The sequence below is a fragment of the Bufo bufo genome, chromosome 2 (genome assembly GCF_905171765.1).
Source record: "Bufo bufo chromosome 2, aBufBuf1.1, whole genome shotgun sequence".
Classification (NCBI taxonomy): domain Eukaryota; kingdom Metazoa; phylum Chordata; class Amphibia; order Anura; family Bufonidae; genus Bufo; species Bufo bufo.
In genome coordinates, this window is record NC_053390.1 from 209345619 (window position 1) to 209368816 (window position 23198).

At 45.5% G+C, this 23198-nt stretch overlaps 2 protein-coding genes across 4 annotated transcripts in view; one reads left to right on the plus strand and one right to left on the minus strand.

Moving 5' to 3' along the window:
* P2RX7 (purinergic receptor P2X 7) overlaps positions 1 to 15080 on the minus strand; it is a 319484-nt gene extending 304404 nt beyond the window's left edge. The window contains exon 1 of one of the 2 annotated variants that reach the window (XM_040416069.1): positions 14980 to 15080. In XM_040416069.1, coding sequence (XP_040272003.1) covers positions 14980 to 15032 — 53 coding nt within the window. In that variant the 5' untranslated portion in view covers positions 15033 to 15080. The remainder of the gene's footprint in view (positions 1 to 14979) is intronic. The other variant, XM_040416068.1, reaches the window with a different exon arrangement.
* The window catches only part of IFT81 (intraflagellar transport 81), a 193186-nt gene continuing 184915 nt past the window's right edge, over positions 14928 to 23198 (plus strand). The window contains exons 1-2 of one of the 2 annotated variants that reach the window (XM_040416067.1): positions 14928 to 15010; positions 18392 to 18556. In XM_040416067.1, the coding sequence (XP_040272001.1) occupies positions 18413 to 18556 (144 nt within the window). In that variant the 5' untranslated portion in view covers positions 14928 to 15010; positions 18392 to 18412. Of the gene's footprint in view, positions 15011 to 17240; positions 17347 to 18391; positions 18557 to 23198 lie in introns of those variants that run through there. The other variant, XM_040416066.1, reaches the window with a different exon arrangement.

Consider the following 23198-nt stretch of genomic DNA (forward strand, 5'->3'; position numbering starts at 1 on the left):
ATCAGAGAGAAATGATGGCACAGTTTTAGTAGACACCTCTGCAAAAGTCGCTGTGAGACAATTCTCTCTACAAAAGTCACTCCACTCATTTATTTGCCTTCCTTGCCAATCAATAGTGGGGTTATGTCTAGTGAGCCAGGGTAACCCCAAAACTAGAGGAGAAGGCAATCCATTAAGGACAAAACAAGATATATCCTCCACATGAGTGTCACCTACAGCTAGCCGGATATTGTGAACAATGCCCTTCAGAGATCTCTGTGAGAGTGGAGCAGAGTCAATAGCAAAAACAGGTATATCCTTTTCTAATGTGCAAACCTGAAAACTATGCATGGCTACAAATTGAGTGTCAATAAGATTGACGGCCGCTCCACTATCGACAAAAATCTCACAAGAAATGACCTTGCTCTCTAGCGCCACCCTGGCAGACAGGAGAAAACTGGAACTGCAGGTCAGAGGAAAAGCATCAATTCCTACATCAACTTTGCCCAAAGTAGCAGATGAAGCAACAACAAAAACACACCATACTCTGAGGACTAAATCCTCTTTTATCAGAGGCAAGTCGACCTAGCTGCATGGGCTCCTCCTCAGAGGGGAGCGAGACAGGATGAGGCCCCTGCACACTGAATGAGTCCGCACCATTGCCCCTAGACTGACAATGGCTGGACAGAGAGGTCTTGTTTCTTTCTCTTAGACGCCTGTCAAGGCGTACCGCCAATGACATGGCAGACTCTAAGGACGTTGGTCTCTCATGGAAAGCAAACGCATCTTTCAATCTCTCTGAGAGACCATGACAGAAGTGACTCCGGAGTGCAGCATCATTCCAACCTGAATCAGCTGCCCATCTCTGAAATTCAGAACAATAAAGCTCCGCAGACAGTTTGTTCTGGCATAAAACACGTAAGTTAGATTCGGCCAGAGCAACAAGATCCGGGTCATCATATATCTGCCCCAGGGCCACGAAAAATCTTTCCACGGATCGAAGAGAGGGATCCCCTGATGGCAGCGAAAAAGCCCAAGTCTGAGCATTACCCCTGAGCAGGGAGATGACAATCCTCACCCTCTGCTCCTCCTTACCAGAGGAGTGGGGACACAAGCAAAAATGGAGTTTGCATGCCTCTCTGAAGCGAACAAAATTCTCACTGCCCCCGGAGAACGTCTCCGGAAGTGAGACCTTTGGCTCGCAACAGACTACATGAGCCGGAGCAGAGCCCAATGCTTGGAGCTGAGTCATAGATTGACGGAGATCCGCTACTTCCAAAGAAAGACCCTGCATGCGGTCAACCAGGCCAGAAAGCGGATCCATGTCAAAAAAGGACGGTTTTGATGGATTATAATGTCATGGCTGTATGTGAGCAACAAGAGTAACACAGTAAAAAGAGCTACTGACCGGACCCAAACTAGGGAGGATAAAGGGGGACCCCTGTCAGACCCTCAAAGCTCTCCCTATGCTGCTAAAGCACATGCCCGGATCCAAATGGCGGAACGAGGCATGCCCACGTACCTAAGACTGATGAACACTGTAACCCCTACAATAGTGGAAGGGGCACGGCCACCGGTGCCCTGCTCAGTATATGGAGGGAACCGTGGCCACCTCAGATCCGGTCAGAAAATAACCAGGTACACAACAATGTCTGCACACTTAGCTGAAGGTGCTGCAGCCGCAGAGAAGACGGATCCAAGGACAGCTGGCAATATCCGGAGTGCTTGCTGCAGCAGAACACAGGTCCAGTGAACTGATAGCTACAAGTGAAGATACTCAAGCAAGAGCTACAACTGAAATGAGAAATATAATCCACGCCCTACAATAGGAGGAGGGGTAATTTAAAGACAGGGAAATCAACTGCAGGAGAAACAGCTGGGAGGAAGGAAACAGAGAGTAAAGACTTCATCACAGGGGCGGAGAAACAGAGCAGTGAGAACTCCTCCTTACTCTAGTAGTGACATCATCACAGGGGTGGAGAAACAGAGCTGTGAGAACGTCTCAAAGCTCTGGTAGTGACACCCATTCATTTCAATGGGGCTGTTCAGAAGAGCAGTGATTTTCACGCATCACTTATGCGTTGCGTGAAAATCAACGCAGGCCCCATAGAAGTGAATGGGGTTGCGAGAAAATCGCAAGCATCCGCAAGCAAGTGCGGATGCGGCGCGATTTTCACGCACGTTTGCTAGGAGACGATCGGGATGGAGACCCGATCATTATTATTTTCCCTTATAACATGGTTATAAGGGAAAATAATAGCATTCTGAATACAGAATGCATAGTAAACTAGCGCTGGAGGGGTTAAAAAATGTTAAAAAAAATTTAACTCACCTTAGTCCACTTGATTGCGTAGCCCGGCATCTCCTTCTGTCTCCTTTGCTGAACAGGACCTGTGGTGAGCATTAATTACAGGTAAAGGACCTTTGGTGACGTCACTCCGGTCATCACATGATCCATCACATGATCTTTTACCATGGTGATGGATCATGTGATGACCGGAGTGACGTCACCAAAGGTCCTTTACCTGTAATTAATGCTCACCACAGGTCCTGCTCAGCAAAGGAGACAGAAGGAGATGCCGGGCTACGCGATCAAGTGGACTAAGGTGAGTTAAATTATATATATTTTTTTTTAACCACTCCAGCGCTAGTTTACTATGCATTCTGTATTCAGAATGCTATTATTTTCCCTTATAACTATGTTATAAGGGGAAATAATACAATCTACAGAACACCGATCCCAAGCCCGAACTTCTGTGAAGAAGTTCGGGTTTGGGTACCAAACATGCGCGATTTTTCTCACGCAAGTGCAAAACGCATTACAATGTTTTGCACTCGCGCGGAAAAATCGTGGGTGTTCCCGCAACGCACCCGCACATTTTCCTGCAACGCCCGTGTGAACCCAGCCTAACAATATCTCTGGGGGTTAATAAATGGCCGGGTAAGGCCTTTGTTGACCCTGGTTCCACGGCCAGCTTTATTGACTCTGAGTACGCCATTAGACTGGGTATTCCAATTTTTTCTCTTCCTACACCTATCCATGTCATGACTATTGACGCCACTCCCCTGGTAGGTGGTATAGTGAGGTCATGTACCTCAGAGATTTCTTTAACCGTGGGGGTGTGCCACTCTGAGAAATGTTCCCTCTTAGTCCTTACCGGTCGAGGTGGTACTAGGGTTGCCTTGGCTCCGATTACACAACCCCACTATTGATTGGTCCAGGGGGGAGTTGGTGAAATGGGGACCTAAGTGTGACTCGTGCTTGTCTGTGGTACAAGCTGGGGTCTCAGTAGAATCTGATACATTACCCACAGTCATAAGGGAATATTCTGATGTGTTCTCATCACCTACCCTGGAGGTTCTACCACCCCATAGACCTTATGATTGCGCCATAGAGTTATGGCCTGGTGGGAACAGGCATTTTTGTTCTCCCCGACTAGTCCCTGGGCATCCTCTCTGGAGTGGTATGGCCGTTACATCGACTACCTGCTATTCATATGGTCGGGCGATGTGGGGGCCATACCACTCTTTGGGGAGTTTTTAAATTGCAACACATGCAATTTGAAATTCACTCTGCATTTCCATGCCACTTGTATTTCTTTTCTGGATTTGTCTCTTGAGGGTGATGCGCGCACCAATTTAATTTACACCCGCACCTTTCGCAAAGAAACTGCGGGCAATACAATTCTCCATGCGGCATCTTGCCATCCTCCTCATGTTGCCAAAAATATTCCCAAGGGTGAGTTTATTTGCATTAGACGAAACTGCACTCAGGACGCAACATGCCGCATGGAGATGCGCTCTGCGGCCTCTCGCCTCTCTATCAGACAATATTCCCAGCAGCGATGGACTGGCCATCGGGAGTACCGGGAGAATCCCGGTGGGCCGATCGAATTATGGGCCGGCCAGGGCCGCCATCAGGGGCAGGGGGGTAAAGCTCCAGTAACAGCAGGGCAGTGTGGGGGTGGCGGCGCGGCGCTCACTCACTGACGTCACACGCCTGCTCCTCCCACTAGGCGGCGCAGGCGCGTGACGTCAGTGAGTGAGCGCTGCCGCCCGCACTTGTTACTGGAGGCTCAGGCTGGAGGCGGGAGCTGAATGAATGTAAGCCTGTAAGGTACTGTAGTAAAGACTAAAGAGATGAGATGAGCGCTGCCTGTGTTAAAATTAAAGTTACTGTCTGCAGCCTGCACTGCAGCCGGATCGGATACCGATTTATTAATGTATACTACTGTGAGATGTGAGTGGCGGGGAGGGGGATCTATGGATGACGGCACTGTTATAGGGAGGGGGATCCGTGGATGGCACTGTTATGGGGGGGGGGTCTGTCATGTGGATGACACTTATGGGGGGGGGGTCTGTGGATGACACTTATGGGGGGGATCTGTGGATGGCACTGTTATGGAGGGGGATCTGTGGATGACACTGTTATGGAGGGGGATCTGTGGATGACACTTATGGAGGGGGATCTGTGGATGACACATAGCATAAGATGCTATATACGGTATGTGTCATCCACAGATCCCCCTCTATAACAGTGCCATCCACAGATCCCCCCATAACAGTGCCATCCACAGATCCCCTCCATAACAGTGCCATCCACAGATCCTCTCCATAACAGTGCCATCCACAGATCCCCTCCATAACAGCGCCATTCACATGTTTTTTTTTGAGTGTGTTTGGGAAAAATAAAGTGGGCCGGTCTGGCTGAAGTCCAGGGCCACTTTATTGTCCCAGTCCATCCCTGATTCCCAGCATGGTTTGGAACACGCCCAGAAGCAGGCTCTGTCCATACCCAGACAGACATTATTATTTACTCTCCATAATCGCACACGTCGCTCTGAGAATACTAACCAGTCACGGCATTCTCGTTTGCCTGTTTTTGTCACTGCCTATAGTACACAATATTCGCAGATTTGTAACATAGTAAGAAAGCACTTACCTATATTGTCAACAGATGACCAATGGTGTAGCATCTTGAAAGGTGGCATTTTGTGCTCAGCCCGCAGAGCGCCCACGCTGGGTAATAGACTCTGCCCCTCTCTATTTACTGAGGGGGCACGAGCCTCTCCAGTTTGGTTGCGGTTTCTCGGCAGTTATAAATGTGGGCATAAGATCTGTACGTGTTGCTCCTATATGCGACCTGGCAAGGTAGTTTTTTCCTATGCCATGAATAAATGTTTTTCCATCAAACAATACATTAACTGTAACACCACTTATGTGGTGTATTGTATTTCATGCACCCTATGTTCCCTCCAGTTCATTGGCTGCACCACTAATGGCCTTAAGGTCAGACTACGCAGGCACATCTCTGACATCCCTCATTCACATGCCAGAAATGTGTCTGCAGTCAGCCTGCATTTTTCAGCTGTGCATGGTGGTGATACAGAGGGTTTAACTGTGCAAGGCCTGGAGAGGGTTACTCCACCATTAAGGGGTGGTAATTACAAAAAGAAGCTTTTGAATCGTGAGTCGTTCTGGATCTTCAAAATGGGGTCCACCATACCGATCGGACTTAACCGGAAACACGATTTGATGTTACATTACTGAATTTTTTGATCCATAAGCTATGTGTGTTCTTTTGTTTTAATTCACCATGCCTTTCAGCATGTGTTGTCAATTTCATTTAAAGGAGGAGCTTGTAGTTAGTGCGTCCACCTGCTTTCAGGTGGAGGCGCTATATATTCAACCTCCTCCTCAGTATGTGTATGTCATGAGGAAGGATCGCTATTGTCCTTGATCTGAAACATGTAGACTGGAGTGTAACTGGCTTTTAATCTGCACTGAAAAATAAAGGTAACATTTTAATCTAGCTGGACTTTTCTCTCTCCTTTACTTAAGTTACGCTGTGGTTCCCGGCATGGTCCGTGCTCGGTGCAACAGGGTTTGAGCACCCCTACATTTTTTCTTTTTGCCAAAGAGTTAGTGGAAGGTGCCAGGTTTCCTAAGGGGCGTATTTATAATCTCTCTAAGCCCGAACGCAAGGCCATGGAGATTATATTAAGGAAAGCCTCAGTAAGGGGCACATTAGACTCTCCTATGGGAGCGGGGTTTTTCTTTGTTAAGAAGAAGGATGGTGGTCTTAGGCCTTGTATCGATTACTAGAAATTGAATAAGATCACTATCCAGAATAGATACTCTCTCTCCCATTGATTCTGGATTTATTTAACCAGGTTCTGGGGGCAACCTGGTTTTCTAAGATTGACCTGAAAGGGGCATATAATCTAATCCGAATCAAGGAGAGAGACGAATGGAAGACGGCGTTTAATACTCCGGCAGGGCACTTTAAATATCAGGTTATGCCTTTTGGACTCAGCAATGCCCCAGCTGTGTTCCAAAACTTTATGAATGATATTCTTAGAGAGTTTTTAGGTAAATTTGTCATTGTCTATCTTGACGACATTTTGATATTCTCTCCTGATTTCAAATCTCATGTGTCTCATGTTAGACAAGTATTAGAGGTGTTGAGGGAGAATCAGTTGTCCGCTAAACAAGAGAAATGTGTCTTTGGTGTACAGGAGATACTGTTTCTAGGGCATGTCCTGACCCCTCACGCCTTCAAGATGGATCCTGGTAAGGTACTGGGTAAGGCCTTCATCCTTAAAGGCCTTACAACGGTTCTTAGGTTTTGCCAATTACTACCGTAAATTTATTAAGAATTTTTCAGTAATTGCTAAACCGTTGATCGACCTTACTAAGAAAGGGGCGGATTTGGAGAACTGGTCTACTGAGGCCATTACTTCGTTTGAAACACTAAAAAAGGCATTCAGTAGCGCTCCCATTCTGATCCAGCCAGATCAAGAGAGACCTTTTATTGTGGAGGTGCATGCGTCTGAGGGCGGCACAGGAGCAGTCCTTTCACAAGGTCCTGTTAGTCTAACTAACCTGAGACCGTGTGCATTCTTTTCCAGAAAATTTTCTTCCACCGAGAGAAACTACGACATAGGGAATCGGGAGTTGCTGGCCATTAAGTGGGCATTTGAGGAGTGGAGGCATTTTCTGGAGGGGGCAAGGCATTGTGTAACTGTTGTCACTGACCATAAGAACCTTATGTTTCTCGAATCTGCTAAGAGGTTGAATCCCCGTCAGGCTAGATGGGCACTGTTTTTTACTCGTTTTGAATTCTCCATTACTTTTTAGTCTTGTCGCCATTTGCGACTAGACCCGCCGCCGCAGCTCTGCAGTTGAATATAGCGGCGGGCACAGGAGATGATAGTTCTCTGCCCCGACGCCGATGTTCTTCTCAGCAGCGCAGTGAAGAAGGAGTCTCTCCCTCCCCCCTATGCTGCTGCTGCCGCCAATAAGAAGAGAGACAAGAGGAGGGGAGGGGCTGTGGCCACTGCGCCACCAATGAAGATAACTGACCTGTTAATACAAATACAAGAGGCGGGTGTCGGAATCAAATAGCCGGCACCCGACCTCTATGTCAGGGAGCTGCGATCCGCTGCAGTTAACCCCTCAGGTGCGGTACCTGAGGGGTTAACTGCCGCTGATCGCAGCTCCCAGTGCGCCCCCCCAACACCCCAGTATAATAAACATTGGTGGCGCAGTGGGCAGTACCAATAAGGGTTAAAAAAAAAAAAAAAATCCCCTCCTCCAATTGATCGTGTAGCTGCCGGTCTCCTGTTCTTTCTTCAGGACCTGTGGTGATGTCACTGAGTTCATCACATGGTCCATTACCATGGTGATGGATCATGTGATGTACCATGTGATGAGCACAGTGATGTCACCACAGGTCCTTTGACAGGTCCTGAAGAATGAACAGGAGACCGGCTGCTACGCGATCAATTGGAGGAGGTGAGTTAATTTATTTTTTATTTTTTAACCCTCATTGGCACTGCCCACTGTGCCACCAATGTTTATTATACTGGGGTGTTGGGGGGGGGGCGCACTGCGCCACCAATGTTTATCATACTGGGGTGTTGGGGGGGCGCACTGCGCCACCAATGTTTATTATACTGGGGTGTTGGGGGGGCACACTGCGCCACCAATGTTTATTATACTGGGGTGTTGGGGGGGCGCACTGCGCCACCAATGTTTGTTATACTGGGGTGTTGGGGGGGGAGCACTGCGCCACCAATGTTTATTATACTGGGGTGTATATAATGTTTATTATATTGACCTTCTACTAAGCATTCTGTATTAAAGAATGCTATTATTTTCCCTTATAACCATGTTATAAGGGAAAATAATACAGTTAATAGACTGTGACCTAGCAACCATGCGTGAAAATCGCACCGCATCCGCACTTGCTTGCGATTTTCACGCAGCCCCATTAACTTCTATGGGGCCTGCGTTGCGTGAAAAACACACAACATAGAGCATGCTATGATTTTCACGCAACGCACAAGTGATGCGTGAAAATCACCGCTCATGTGCGCAGCCCCATAGAAGTGAATGGGTCCAGATTCAGTGCGGGTGCAATGCTTTCACCTCACGCATTGCACCCGCGCAGAAATCTCGCCAATGTGAAAGGGGCCTAAGGGTGAATAGGACAAGGGTTCCAGCCACTAAGGGGGCTAATAGTAAGTAAAAAAAAAAAAAAAACACAAACACTAAGGCTATTTTCATACTTGCGGCAGTGTGATCCAGCAAGCAGTTCCGTCGTCGGAACTGCCTGCTGGATCCCCCGATCTGGATGTGACTGAAAGCATTTGTGAGACGCATCCGGATGCGGATCCGTCTCACAAATGCATTGCAAGAATGAATCCAACTCTCCGCTTGTCATGCGGACAGACGGATCCGTCTTGTATCTTTTTACACATTTTTACCGGTCTGTGCATGCGCAGACCGGAAGGACGGATCCTGCATTCCGGTATTTTGAATGCCGGATCTGGCACTAATACATTCCTATTGGGAAAAATGCCAGATCCGGCATTTAGGCAAGTCTTCAGTTTTTTTCGCCGGAGATAAAACCGTAGCATGCTGCGGTTTTATCTTTTGCCTGATCAGTCAAAATGACTGAACTGAAGACATCCTGATGCATCCTGAACGGATTACGCTCTATTCAGAATGCATGGGGATATGCCTGATCAGTTATTTTCTGGTATAAAGCCCCAAGGACGGAACTCTATGCCGGAAATGAAAAACGCTAGTGTGAAAGTACCCTAAAAATTTAAGTTTAAATCCCCCCTTTCCCAATTTTACATATAAAATATATAAACAATAAATAAATAAATAAACATATTACATAGCGCTGCGTCCGAAAAGTCCTAACTATTAAATTATTAAAAAATATCTCCTATGCGGTGAGCATTCGCCATTTTTTAGTCACCTTGTCACCCCAAAAAATAGGATAAGGACTGTTCTATTATGGGCCGAACGTTTCATAAAATGCGAAATGCACGTGGCTTTTTTTGTGTTTTTTTTGTTTGTTTTTTTGCGCGGTATTGAGTATCGCAATACTTTTTTATGGTGACAAAAGCGAATCAAAATTTTGGTATCGAAACAACCCTACACCGATCTGATCGGCGTAGCATTGTCACGATACCAAAATTTGGATTTGGTTTCGATTTGGTGACTAAAAATTAATTTGGCGACTAAATTTTTCAGTTCAGGAGCCAATGGCTACTAGGTATTTTTTTTAGTCTGGAGCACTGCTACAGAGGCACCTCCTGAATCCATCCTACCAGCAAATATCTTCGTAGCAGCCTTAACCCAAGATATCTCGGCTCTCATTAAGGCTGAACAACATCTGGCATCGGCAACCACCCCAACAGATAAGTTGTTTGTCCCCATACAATTTCGGATCCAGCTGTTGGGTGAGTGTCATGATTCTGCCTTTTGTGAACATCCTGGTTTTGAGGGCACTAGAGAGCTGGTTTCTAGATCCTATTGGTGGCCCACTCTATTTAGGGATGTCAAGTCCTACGTGTCAGCCTGTGAGGTTTGTGCTCGGTCTAAGACACCTAGGACTCGCCCTGCTGGTAACCTACGACCCCTACCCATTCCCAGTAGACCCTGGTCCCATATCTCGATGGACTTTATTACTGACCTGCCGCCGGCGGAGGGTAAGACTGTGGTTTGGGTAGTGGTCGATAGGTTTAGCAGGATGGTTTATTTCATTCCTCTGTCTAAACTCCCGAATGCCAAGACCCTGGCATCTATTTTTGTGAAAGAAATTGGACAGTTACATGGTATCCCGGAAAATATTGTATCTGACAGGGGTGTGCAGTTTGTGTCCAAATTTTGGAGGGCTTTCTGTCAAAGATGTCAGATTTCGTTGTCTTTTTCCTCCGCCTACCACCCTGAGAGTAATGGGCAGACTGAACGCCTTAATCAATCTGTGGAACAATTCCTGAGGTCGTATGTTGCTGATGACCAGCAATTATGGGTTAAATACCTTCCATTGGCTGAATTTGCTTTGAATAACCGTGTTAATTCTTCTGCTGGGGTCTCCCCTTTCTTTTGTAACCATGGTTTTCATCCCCGTTTTCATTCTGGGTCATCCGTCTCCTCCTCTATGTCACGGCGGACAGGATACCAGATACACAGAAAATAAACAAACAAGTGTCTAGGCAAGAAGCTGGGGATAAAGGTCACCTCCTGACAAATCCCTACCAGCTCTCCCTAGACTTCTATGCCCACGTTCAGACCCTGAAGGTGGGAATAACGTGTCCTCGTGCCTAGGCGGAAGATTCCCTAAAATCCCTAAGATGGTGAAAGGGGGATAGAGGCAGCCTGCTCCCTCAGGACCTGGAGGGGGCAGGCGTCTCTCTAACAGCCTAGACAGACAACCACAAGAAAACAAAAACCAACTTATATTTTCTGAGCAGGAACAGCAAATCAATCCTTCCATTCTTTCTCAGAGCCAGACAGAAGCTATAACCCGCACAGGACACTGGGAGTGGGTGTAATTTAAACTCAAACCAATGACCCCACCCAGTGCACCTAAAGGGAGGCGGATATAGCTCAACTCCAAAACAAAAACAAAAGGCTACACACGTGCTGCTAACCTGGCAGACCTCCGAACATAACCTGAGCAGGGCATGACACTCTAACCCTGAGGCGGTTAGGCTCTCTTCAAATGAACCTAGAAAAGGCTCAAAGTTCTCAAAGACTCAAAGCCAATAGGAAACGTTCATGGGGCGCGAATTTTCTGGTTGGGGATAAGGTGTGGTTATCCTCCAAGAATCTCTCTCTTAAGGTAGATTCTAAAAAGTTTGCTCCTCGTTTTATTGGACCATATAAGATCACGGAGGGGATTAACCCGGTATCATTTAGGTTGGAGCTGCCCGAGTCATTCCACATTCATCATGTGTTCCATAAATCTCTACTTAAAAAATATTTTGAACCGGTAGTACCATCAAAAGCCTCGCCTCTGCCGTGTGGTGTCTAAAATAGTGGATGTCAGGAAGGTGCGTAATTCCTTGCAGTACCTGATTCACTGGAAGGGGTATGGACCTGAAGAGAGATCTTAAGTACCTGCCAGGGAGGTTCATGCTCCTAGACTTGTTTGAAAATTTCATTTAGAACACCCTGAAAGGCCATCGTCTGAAGTCTTGGGTCTGGTGGCCCCTCGTAAATGGGGGGTACTGTAACGGGGTGCCGATGGCGCACTCGGTCTCCCATGAGCCGCAGACCTGCTGCTTATCTATGGGAGCGAGGATCTGTGTTTGACCTCGTTCCCAGGGCGGCTTTGCTAGCTGGTAGGCTCCCTGCTCCTAGGTCTGCCTTGAGCGCCGAGCTGATCACTTGGTGCTCGACTGGTCGGTCTGTCAGTCATGTGACACTGGCCACGTCACATGACCCTCACTCCCCACTATAAATACAGGCAGCCTGCTGGCCACAGGTTGCCTGTTAATTTTAGGTATCTGGTGATTGTTTTGTTCCTGCATACTTACCTGATCCTGTGTTCCCTGACGATTCTCTGCCTGCTCCTCCTGTATTGCGCATCTCTCCTGGTATCCTGACCCCGGCTTCCACCTGACGATTCTTTGCGGACTCCTGTTGTACTTCGTTTCTCTCCTGGTATTTGACCTTGGCTTTTCCTGACTATTCTCTGCTCATTCCTTAGTACTGCGTAGCTCTCTAGGTATTGACCCGGTCCGTTCACGTTCCGTTATTTGTCTTGTCTATCTTCCCAGCACGTATCCTAAGTTAGGGACTGCCGTCTAGTTGTCCCCTGTCATTAGGACTTGCGAGGCAAGTAGGCAGGGCCAGGGGTGATGGTGGAGCGCAGTGGTCACTATCCTCCCCCCTGTGTGTAGTGTACGTTACCGTCACACTATGTCTATGTCTGACATGTGCCGTACATAGAGAAATCTACTTCTGATCTGAAGCTGCCTCTGACTTTCCTGGTGCCCACTTTTAATGCTGCCCACTATGCTGAATCCTTGCATTTCTCTTTCAATGCAGAGCTAAGGGCCCATTATTTGTGTGTGTGAGTATAAAGTGTGTATGTACGTATTTAAATTGGTTTTCCAAACTCCTGATATTGATCATAGGTAATTTATATCTGATAACTGAGGGTTCATCACCCTGCACCCCCACCAATCAGCTGTTCCCTACAATCTTAGGTGCTGGAACAAGCATTTTCAATGGAACAGGAAATACATCTACGTTCAAGGAGTAGTGGCCATGCTGGGTTACTGGAGTTGATCTCATATTGAAGTGAATGGGAGCTGAGCTACAGTACAATAACCTAGCACGACCACTACACTTTGAACATAGCTGTGCTTCCTGTTCCATACAACTGCAGGAAACAGCTGATCGGGGGGGATGCAGATATTAGTGGCCTATCCTTTTTTTTTATAATCATTAGGATCTCTCCCAGACAGCATATGATGCAGCAGCCACAACCCTGGCCACCTGTGGTGGCCAATCCCCCCCCCCCCCCCCCCCCCACTAATTTGCAGGTTAACCCTTTCACTACCAACACTGTACATGTTTCAAACAGAAGATACCCGCAGCCGATCGCGGTCATTAAAGCCTTTAGATGCCATGATCAAGTGTGATCACGGCACTTAAAGGGAGTCTTTCACGCAGATTCACCCTATTAACAGTGTTATGTCCACGGCATCCCCCCTATTAAAACTGTGCTTACCGTTTGTTGCTTGCTATCATCGTTCTGCAGAAAAACACTTTTAATCCACATGCAAATGAGGCTGTGAAGGTGCCCAGGGGCGGCGTTACAACGGCCGGTGCCCAGGCCCCTGGGTCATTTTCATATGAAGTCACTCCCCCTCCGCCGCGTCTGCCCGCCCTTAGTCTCTGCTCTAACCTGCCTCCTCCCATCCGTAATCCCGCGCATGCGCCGATGAACGCGATATCGGCGCGTGCGCATTGAATGAGCAAAGTCAGGCCGGGGCATCACAGTTTACCGCATGCGCACTGTTCATCGGCGCATGAGCGGGATTACGGACGGGAGGTTAGAGCAGAGACTAAGGGCGGGCAGACGCGGCAGAGGGGGAGTGGCTTTGTATGAAAATGACCCAGGGTCCTGGGCACCGGCCGTTGTAACGCCGCCCCTGGGCACCTTCACAGACTCATTTGCATGTGGATTCAAAGTGTTTTTCTGCAGAACGATGATAGCAAGCAACAAACGGTAAGCACAGTTTTAATAGGGGGGATGCCGTGGACATAACACTGTTATTAGGTTAATAGAGTGAATCTGCATGAAAGACTCCCTTTAAAAGCTAAAAAACCTCGCGCTCGCACTTCCAGGCTTCTTACTGGCATACTCTGCAGTCAATGAGAATGCCGGTAATTGAATTCAATATGCTGGGTCTCTCTGAAGAGACCCAGGGTATTGTAGCTGAAATTCTTATTTTGACCAGCAAGTAGCAGGCCAACATAAGAAATGAGCAATTCTAGTACCAATATGGATCTAAAAGAAACATGGTACAGTATTTTTTTTTAAATAGAGAGTTTTTTAGCCACAGTTTTGAGCTACAAAACCATAAAAAAGTTCAAATATATATAAATTTTTATTTATTTTTTAAATATAAAAATTTTAATCGCCCTTTCCGTAGAATAAAAAAATAAATAACAAAAAATATAAACATCACGGGCATCACTGCGTCAGAAAACGACCAAACTATTAAATATAAAAATATTTTTCTAATACGGTGAATGACGTAACAGAAAAAAGGTTCAAAATAGCTGATTCATCATTTTTTCATTGCTTCTCTTACCCAAAAAAATGTAATAAAATGTGATCAAAAAGTCCACACACACTCCAAAATGGTATTAATAAAACTACAGATTGTCCCGCAAAAAATGAGCCCCCACACAGCTCAGTAGATAACTATAAAAAAGTTATGGGGGTCAGAATATGGTGATGTAAAAAAAAAAATTAAACTTTGAATGTATTTTTACACTATTTAGACATAAAAAAAAAAGCCTATACATATGTGGTATCGTTGTATTAACAGACGTCCCCTTGGGCACCTTAGGTAGGTGATTGACACCTGTTTTTTGGGCTAATAGAGCCACAAGCAGGTTTAATAAGGCCAGCTTAGGATTCATGTTATTAGTACGGAGTACGGACATGGGCATATGTTTAGGTTATAGGGGTAAAATCTCATGACAGAATCCCTTTAACATCTGCTAATGTTTGCCATCCTACCACTATCTACATACTTTAAGGTCTGACTCATACAGACATGTCAGAAAATAAGGATGGAAACTGGGGTGTCCACAGATCACTACAACAATGCTTCAGAGGCATGTGAAAAGATAGAAAAATATACTCTCCCTTTAAAAATCTGAAGACATTAATTAGATACGTTCTCAATATCCGGTGTAAACGAGGTACCACTTGTATAACGTCAAGTCTTCTACTGCAAGCTAAAAAAAAAAGTTTAAGACCGCAAGGGAAATGGTAAAGGAGACGTCTCAATATCAATATCATATTTCACCGCGAGGGGGCAGCATGCGACAAGCTGTGGAAGAGCACCAGTGACACGCGTCCGCTTTGTCTTGTGGACTTCCTGTCATTACAGGATGTGACGTAACGCCTGAGAAGCGTCGCCTAGGCAACTGCTGCAAGCTACTTACACGATCAACGGAGAAGGCTTTTCTGTGTCAGGTAACTGTGTGTCTACCGCCATTCCTGTTGCTGTTTATACATTCATTGTGGGCCTACATGGCGTCCCGCCTTAAAGATGATGTAGAAAAGAATTGCATGAATACAGTGCAGTTACTTAATAGAGTTTATCGAAGGGAATTTGGGAATTTACAGCACTGTTCATTTCTATTCTAGGTGTGTGTAGTACATATCCTGTAACAAGAACCCTCGGCCTGGTTTAAGATGTCGCCCCAAAAATCAAGCTGCAAAAATGCATCCTGAAGCCATGTCACTGGGATATGACACCATCATCCAGTCACTACCCCTGACCACCACTGATGGCAGACCATTGCATAGTTGTCACAACCCCCTGATGCACAGGCTGGCCATAGATACTACTGATGTGCACTGTGACCGCCCCTTTAATGCTGTACTTTTTGGTAGTTATATGGGAAATGTGTCACTTGCATTAGTAGATGTGCCCAAATGAGAACATTTAATGCGAACCTGTCACCGGGATTTTGTGCATAGAGCTGAGGACATGGGTTCCTAGATCACCGCTAGCACATCCGCAATATCCAGTCCCCATAGCTCTGTGTGCTTTTATTGTGTAAAAAAAAACGATTTGATACATATGCAAATTAACCCGAGAGGAGTCCTGTCTCTAACTCATCTCACATACAGGACTCATCTCAGGGACAGGACTCATCTCAGGTTAATTTGCATATGTATCAAATCGGTTTTTCCCACAATAAAAGCACACAGAGCTATGGGGACTGGGTATTGCGGATGTGCTAGCGGCCATCTAGCAGTCCATGTCCTCAGCTCTATACCCAAAATCCAGGTGACAGGTTCCCTTTAACAAGCAAAATAATAAAGCTAAAAATATGTTATAAAACAGAGGGATGCCAAACGGGCCTTCAGCGCCTCATTGCCTCCATCTTTTTCTGGAAACTACTATCAGCAGAAAGACATACTGAAAGAATTAAAATTAAGTGGCAGAAGAGGCCATGGTGCAGCTTTGCTAGCTCTTATTATCGGTCATAGCTCCATTCTTCTGGCTGTACTACTTATTTAAAGAGGACTTTCACTAGAAAATGTAAACTAACTATATAGACATGGAGAGCGGCGCCCAGGGATCCCCCTGCACTTACTGTTATACCTGGACGCCGCTCCGTTCTCCCGGTATAGGCTCCGGTATCTTCATATGTTCAGTTCAACTGGGTGGAGCCTGCCGGGGTCTCCTTCTCCCAGGCTGTAGCGCTGGCCAATCGCAGCGCTCAGCTCATAGCCTGAGATTTTTTTTTTTTTACAAAATCCTGGTGACAGGTTCCCTTTAATACAAGATTAAGCGTGTAAAAATCTAACCTAAAATGCAACGAACAACAGATACCGGGGAGAGTCGTGCTTTCACCTACATTTTAGATCCAGGGATGAGCGAAGCGAGCTTCGGGTCCTAGATCCCAAGTCGCTAAACTCAAAACTTTGGTTTAATGCTGTATGGAGATCCGTCTCCGTACAGCATTAAAATGTACAGCCTCCGACAAGGCAAAGTCAGTTAGGGCTCATGCACACGAAAGTGCCGTTTTTTGTGGTCCGCAAATTGCCGATCGGCAAAAAACGGATGCCGCCCGTGTGCCTTCCGTAATTTGCGGAACGGAACAGGAGGCCGATTATAGAAATGCCTATTCTTGTCCGCAAAACGAACAAGAATAAGACATGCCTCATAATTTTTGCGGGACCACGGAACGGAGCAGTGGCTGCGGACAGCACACAGAGTGCTGTCCGCATCTTTTGCGGACCCATTGAAATGAATGGGTCCGTATACAGACCTTATATGGAATTAAAATACGGCCCGTATACGAAACGCAAAAAACGTTCGTGTGCATGAGCCCTTATTCCCAAAGTTTCAAAAGACTTCTGGAAATAACGTCAGTATTTGATTTTTAAACTGAAAAACCATATAAAAACTTGGATCCGAATTTGGGTTCGGTTCTGAGGACACACACACGAAGTGAACAGGCTCTGGTTTTCCCAGACAGACCACCAGTAGAGAGGATTGATCTGCTGACAGACACGAGCAGCTCCCACAGTGTAGGTGGCACCTCCATTACACACCCCTGCCTCTGGTCAGACTATTTCCAGGCGCTTAGCAGAAGGAAGTTTGGTGTTGTGACGCCCGTTATGTTTCCTGCAATTGACAGCCAGCCGCCGTCGCTTTTTTTAAAAAAATTTTAAGTGGTGTCGTGAATAAGAAACCTAGACTGCTAAGGACTGGAACTGTATCATCTCTAGTGATGAATCCAGGTTCTGTTTGGGATCTGACCATGGTCAGGTTCAAACCTGGAGACTTTGTAGTGAGTGCTGGTGTGATGGGAGCCATCAGATATGACAGTGATACGAGGGACACTAACAGCTCATCAGTATGGGCAGGACATCCACATGTGTAGCTTCTCATGGCAGGGCTTCCATCTGGCATTTTTCAGCAGGATAATGCTCATCTACAGCAAGAGGTCCCAGGAATGTCTGACAGATTAGGCTACTTTCACACCAGCGTTTTTGCTGGATCCGTCATGGATCCGGTTGTGTTATCTTTAAAATAGCCAAGACGGATCCATCATGAACACCATTGCAAGTCAATGGGTGACGGATCTGTTTTCTATTGTATCAGAGAAAACTGATCCGTCCCCATTGACTTACATTGTGTGTCAGGACGGATCCGTCTTGCTCCGCACCACATCGCGGTCAGAAAAATGCTGCTTGCAGCGTTATTTTGTCTGCGATGGGGACGCAACCAAACGGAACGGAATACATTTTGGTGCACTCCGTTTCGTTCAGTTCAGTTTTGTCCCCATTGACAATGAATGGGGACAAAGCGAAAGCGTTTTCCTCCCGCTATTGAGATCCTATGACAGATCTCAATAGCGGAAAGGGAAAGCGCAGATGTGAAAGTAGCCTTACACTTCCTTGGTCTGCCTGGTTTACAGATTTATGGCACCAGCTTCAGAAACCTACGATTGTGCAGGATCTATAGGCCCAGCTGCACCATCGATGGTCAAATATGTGGCAGGATACCATAAAGAACATGTAAGCCTTCATACCCAACTGTATCTCATATTCTATCAATGATGGAGGCGGCCCAACAGGGTATACCTCCTTTCATTTGTTCAGTTTTCCCCAATAATCTTCACACATAGAAAGTTTTATTAGATTCGAACAGTTACTTGGTGCTTTATTGTTTTGTCAATGCCATGTTATGCTCAGCAGTCTCCACCAGCTTTGATTTGGCCCTGTTATAGGATATTCGCACTATACAGAATTGTGATTAGTGCTGAACCTTGTTACCGTAATCGGTTTATTTCCTGTATCGGAATTAAAGAAATATCTTTTTTTTTTTTACAGATTTCAATCTCGCTATTCAATATGAGTGACCAACTTAAATTCATTGTGGAAAAATTGAACAAGGAACCATTTAAGAAGAACCTGAATTTAATAACATTTGACTCACTGGAACCCATGCAGTTATTACAAGTCCTGAATGATGTCCTTGGAGAAATAGACCCGAAGGTAATGTATATTGCTTTTATTTGGGCATATACAGTTAGGTCCATATATATTTGGACACTGACACAAATTTTGTTTTTATTACCTGTTTACTAAAACATATTTAAGTCATAGTTATATAATGGACATGGACATAAAGTCCAGACTTTTAGCTTTCATTTGAGGGTATCCACATTAAAATTGGATGAAGGGTTTAGGCGTTTCAGCTCCTTTACATGTGGCACCCTGTTTTTAAATGGATCAAAAGTAATCGGACAATTGGCTCAAAGGCTCATGGGCAGGTGTGGGCAATTCCTGCATTATTTCATTCTCAATTAAGCACATAAAAGGCCTGGAGTTGATTTGAGATGTGGTGCTTGCCTTTTGAAGATTTTGCTGAGAAGTAAACATACGGTCAAAGGAACTCTCAATGCAGGTGAAACAAGCCATCCTTTATCTGTGAAAACAGAAAAAAAACATCTGAGAAATTGCTACACTATTAGGAGTGGCAAAATCTACAGTTCGGTACATCCCTGGAAAGAAAGCACTGGTGACCTCAACAATGCAAAAAGACCTGGACGCCCACGGAATACAACAGTGGTGGATGATGGCAGAATAATTACCATAGTGAAGAGAAACCCCTTCACAACAGCCAACCAAGTGAACAACGCTCTCCAGGATATAGGCGTATCAATATCCAAATCTACCATAAAGAGAAGACTGCATGAAAGTAAATACAGAGGGTTCACTGCACAGTGCAAGCCACTCATAAGCCTCAAGAATAAGAAGGCTAGATTGGACTTTGCTTAAAAAAAACATCTTAAAAACAAGCACACTTCTGGAAGAACATTCTTTGGACAGATGAAACCAAGATCAACCTCTACCAGAATGATAGAAAGAAAAAAGTATGGCGAAGGCATGGTACAGCTCATGATCCAAAGCATACCACATCATCTGTAAAACACGGCGGAGGCAGTGTGATGGCTTGGGCATACATGGCTGCCAGTGGCACTGGGTCCCTAGTGTTTATTGATGATGTGACACAGGACAGAAGCAGCCGGATGAATTCTGGGGTTTTCAGAGACATACTGTGTGCTCAAATCCAGCCAAACTGATTGTCTGCGTTTCATAATACAGATGGACAATGACATAAACATTAAGCCAAAGCAACCCAGGAGTTTATTAAAGGGGTTCTGCACTTTCATTTAACTGATGATCTATCCTCTGGATAGATCATCAGCTTCTGATCGGCGGGGGTCCGACAGCCGGGACCCCCGCCGATCAGCTGTTTGAGAAGGCAGCGGCGCTCCAGTAGCGCCGCGGCCTTCTCACTGTTTACCGCCGGCCCACTGACGTCGCGACTAGTATCAACTAGCGTGGGCGCGGCTAAGCTCCATTCAAGTGAACAGAGCTTAGCCGCGCCCACGCTAGTTGATACTAGTCGTGACGTCAGTTGGCCGGCGGCCCAGCGGTAAACAGTGAGAAGGCCGCGGCGCTGCTGGAGCGCCGCTGCCTTCTCAAACAGACGTTATAAGGTTGGATAGCTCTCCAATTGGATAGCGTGGGTATTAGGAGATGGTTCCCAAACCAGATATATAGTGTAAAAGGACTCCTGTACTCCACTTTGAGTTTCAGTATAAAGCTTTATTTAGTGCGGTTCCAGTCAAAAAAACGTTTTCGGCTTAATAGCCTTCTTCAGTATAACTGGAAAGGCATACAAGATATCACAATAAATACGTGTACAGTGATTACAATACATATGCAAAAAAACTTACAGCATTGGATTTTTAAGGAAAATCGTACACTTTATATAGTGTTATAAATAGGTGCGGAATAGACATACAGCATATAACATATCGATAGAATTGTGTACAGAAAGAGGAAGACGTGTCGATATGGCATGTCAAGAGAGCGTCGTCTGTCATCCGGGGATCCTGTGGGGTCATCTCCATCGGGGTAATCCATGGTGGGTAGGTGGCTTTGGTCGTGGGTTTATTCTATGGTGAATCATTCCGTGCTCAACCCAATTTAAAGTGGGGTGATAGGCAGTAATGGTGGAATTAAGGAATGAAAAGTAAAATCTGACAAGGCACAAGAGAGCGGATCCCTGTAATACGTGTACTGTGGAGGTAAAACATGTTCATGCAATTGGCTGGTCCAGCCCCATGCAGCATCCAATTGGTAAATGTCGCAAAGGACATTGTGACATATCGGTGCTCAATCTGATATAGCGCAAATAGATAAAACCCTATACTATGCATGTTCTAGGGTTTAAAAGTCATGCTGTTGTAACAAGCTAGTCTAGCCAAGTGCAATTACAGGTACTTAACAGACATGTTCATGCAGGGTAGCAAAATAGCAACAAATATACAGGTAGAGAGGCAATTATGTACATGCAATATTGATGCGGTATAAGTCATTGTCTGTCCTTACCCGAATTGTTGCCGCAAGGTGTGTAAAGCTGGGTGGGGGTGGATTCCCTCAGTGGGTGGCAGAAAACGCTGCTCTTGGTTGGGCTCTATGTCCCTAAGGCACGTGGTCCGGGAGGCTGAGGCCTGTAGTCCGGGTAGCCATGCTGTATGTTGTGTCTCCGTTCCCCTTTATGAGGAGGTTCGGCTGCGCTGCATGATTGGGGGGCGGATACTGGCTGGCATACTTCCGGGTATGCCAAGATGGCGTCCGGAGCTTTCAGTGAGGATATGCGCATGCGCGTGTCGTGTCTGGGCGGACGTTGGAGCGGCCTGTTTCTTCTATCATTGCGCATGCGTCGGGTGTTGGATCTGCCAGCTTTTTCAATATTTGCGCATGCGCCAGGTCTCTTTGCCGTGTTAGTAGCTGTCTGTGCTGGGGAGGCGATGTGGCTGGGATTTAGGAGAGTTTCTGTTATAGTTACCTATACATAACGCTGTGGCTGGGATTTAGGAGGGTTTCTGTTATAGTTACCTATAAATGACCACCAGAAGGATGAATCTCAAAAAGGATATGATCTAGTCATCTCTTGTTAGTGAACTTGGATGAAGTTCAATATCTGCTCTAAAATCGGAATAGAGGTATCATTAGTATTGTATCTGTAGAAAGTAATGGTCCAAGTTTATAAAGATCAATATATATAAAAATAATTTATATAGAAATTCATAAAGAATTCAATATATACACAAAAAGGAGTGGTCTAGTTTTCAGTGCTCTATGCAGATAATACATGTAGTTGATTTGCATTAGTACAGTCATGCGGTTAAATTGCATTAATACAGTCATATATATATATATCAAATGTACATGTTGCATGTTAAATTGTAGACCATTTGCCCCGGATTCACCTTCTCAAACAGCTGATCGGCGGGGGTCCCGGGTGTCGGACCCCCGCCGATCAGAAGCTGATGATCTATCCAGAGGATAGATCATCAGTTAAATGAAAGGGCAGAACCCCTTTAAAGCAAAGAAGTGGAATATTCTTGAATGGCCAAGTCAGTCACCTGATCTGAACCCAATAGAGCATTTCACTTGTTAAAGACTAAACTTCAGACAGAAAGGCCCACAAACAGCAACTGAAAACCGCTGCAGTAAAGGCCTGGCAGAGCTGTAAAAAGGAGGAAACACAGCGTCTGGTGATGTCCATGAGTTCAAAACTTCAGGCAGCCATTGCTAACAAAGGGTTTTCAACCAAGTATTAGAAATTAATATTTTATTTACAATTATTTAATTACTTTTGAGCCCCTGAAATGAAGGGATTGAGTTAAAAAAGGCTTTAGTTCCTCACATTTTTATGAAATCATTTTGTTCAACTCACTGAATTAAAGCTGAAAGTCTGAACTTCAACTGCATCTGAATTGTTTTGTTCAAAATCCATTGTGGTAATGTACAGAAAAAAGTTAGAAAAATGTTGTCTCTGTCCAAATATATGGACCTAACTATATTATGTGGGCTATTATAGTATGTATCTATGATGATTAACAGGGGTTGTCCAAGTTATTTATATTGATGACCTATCCTCAGGCGGGGGTCCAACATCCAGAGCCCCCGCCGATCAGCTGGTTGAAGAGAAGGCGCGTGTAGTGTCAGCGTAGTCTTCTCTTCTTTGTTTAACTGTTCGCCATCTCAACAGCAGAAGTGAGCAGGTGTAATTACATCCCATTCACCAAAGTCATCCCATTCACTTCCATAGGACGGCTCGTTCCTAAACACTTAAATAGGAATGAGCCATCCCATTCAAGTGAATGGGACAGCTTCTTCTAATTACACCTGTTCACCACCTCTGTTGCTACGGCAAGCAGGTAAACAATAAAGAGAAGGCTACGCTGGCACGGCGCACGCCTTCTCTTCCACCAGCTGATTGGCCGGCATGCTGGGATTTGGATCCCCGCCAGTCTGATATTGATAACCTTTTCTGAGGATAGGTCATCAATAAAAATAACTTGGACAGCCCCTTTAACATACAGTGTATTCCTTTTTTGTGGCATATCAGCTATACATATGCCAAAAGGAAACTTTGTCTGGCTACTGTAACCTTATGTTTTAGTCACAGAGGGCATAACATAACTTTTATTACGTGTCATTAAAACAAGGAACTGATAGACTATGATCTGGCCGGGCCAAATGTACACTAAACAGATACTAAAACAAGACTCCATGGTAAGATAAGGGTAACGTAGATATGTGGGTGAGGAAA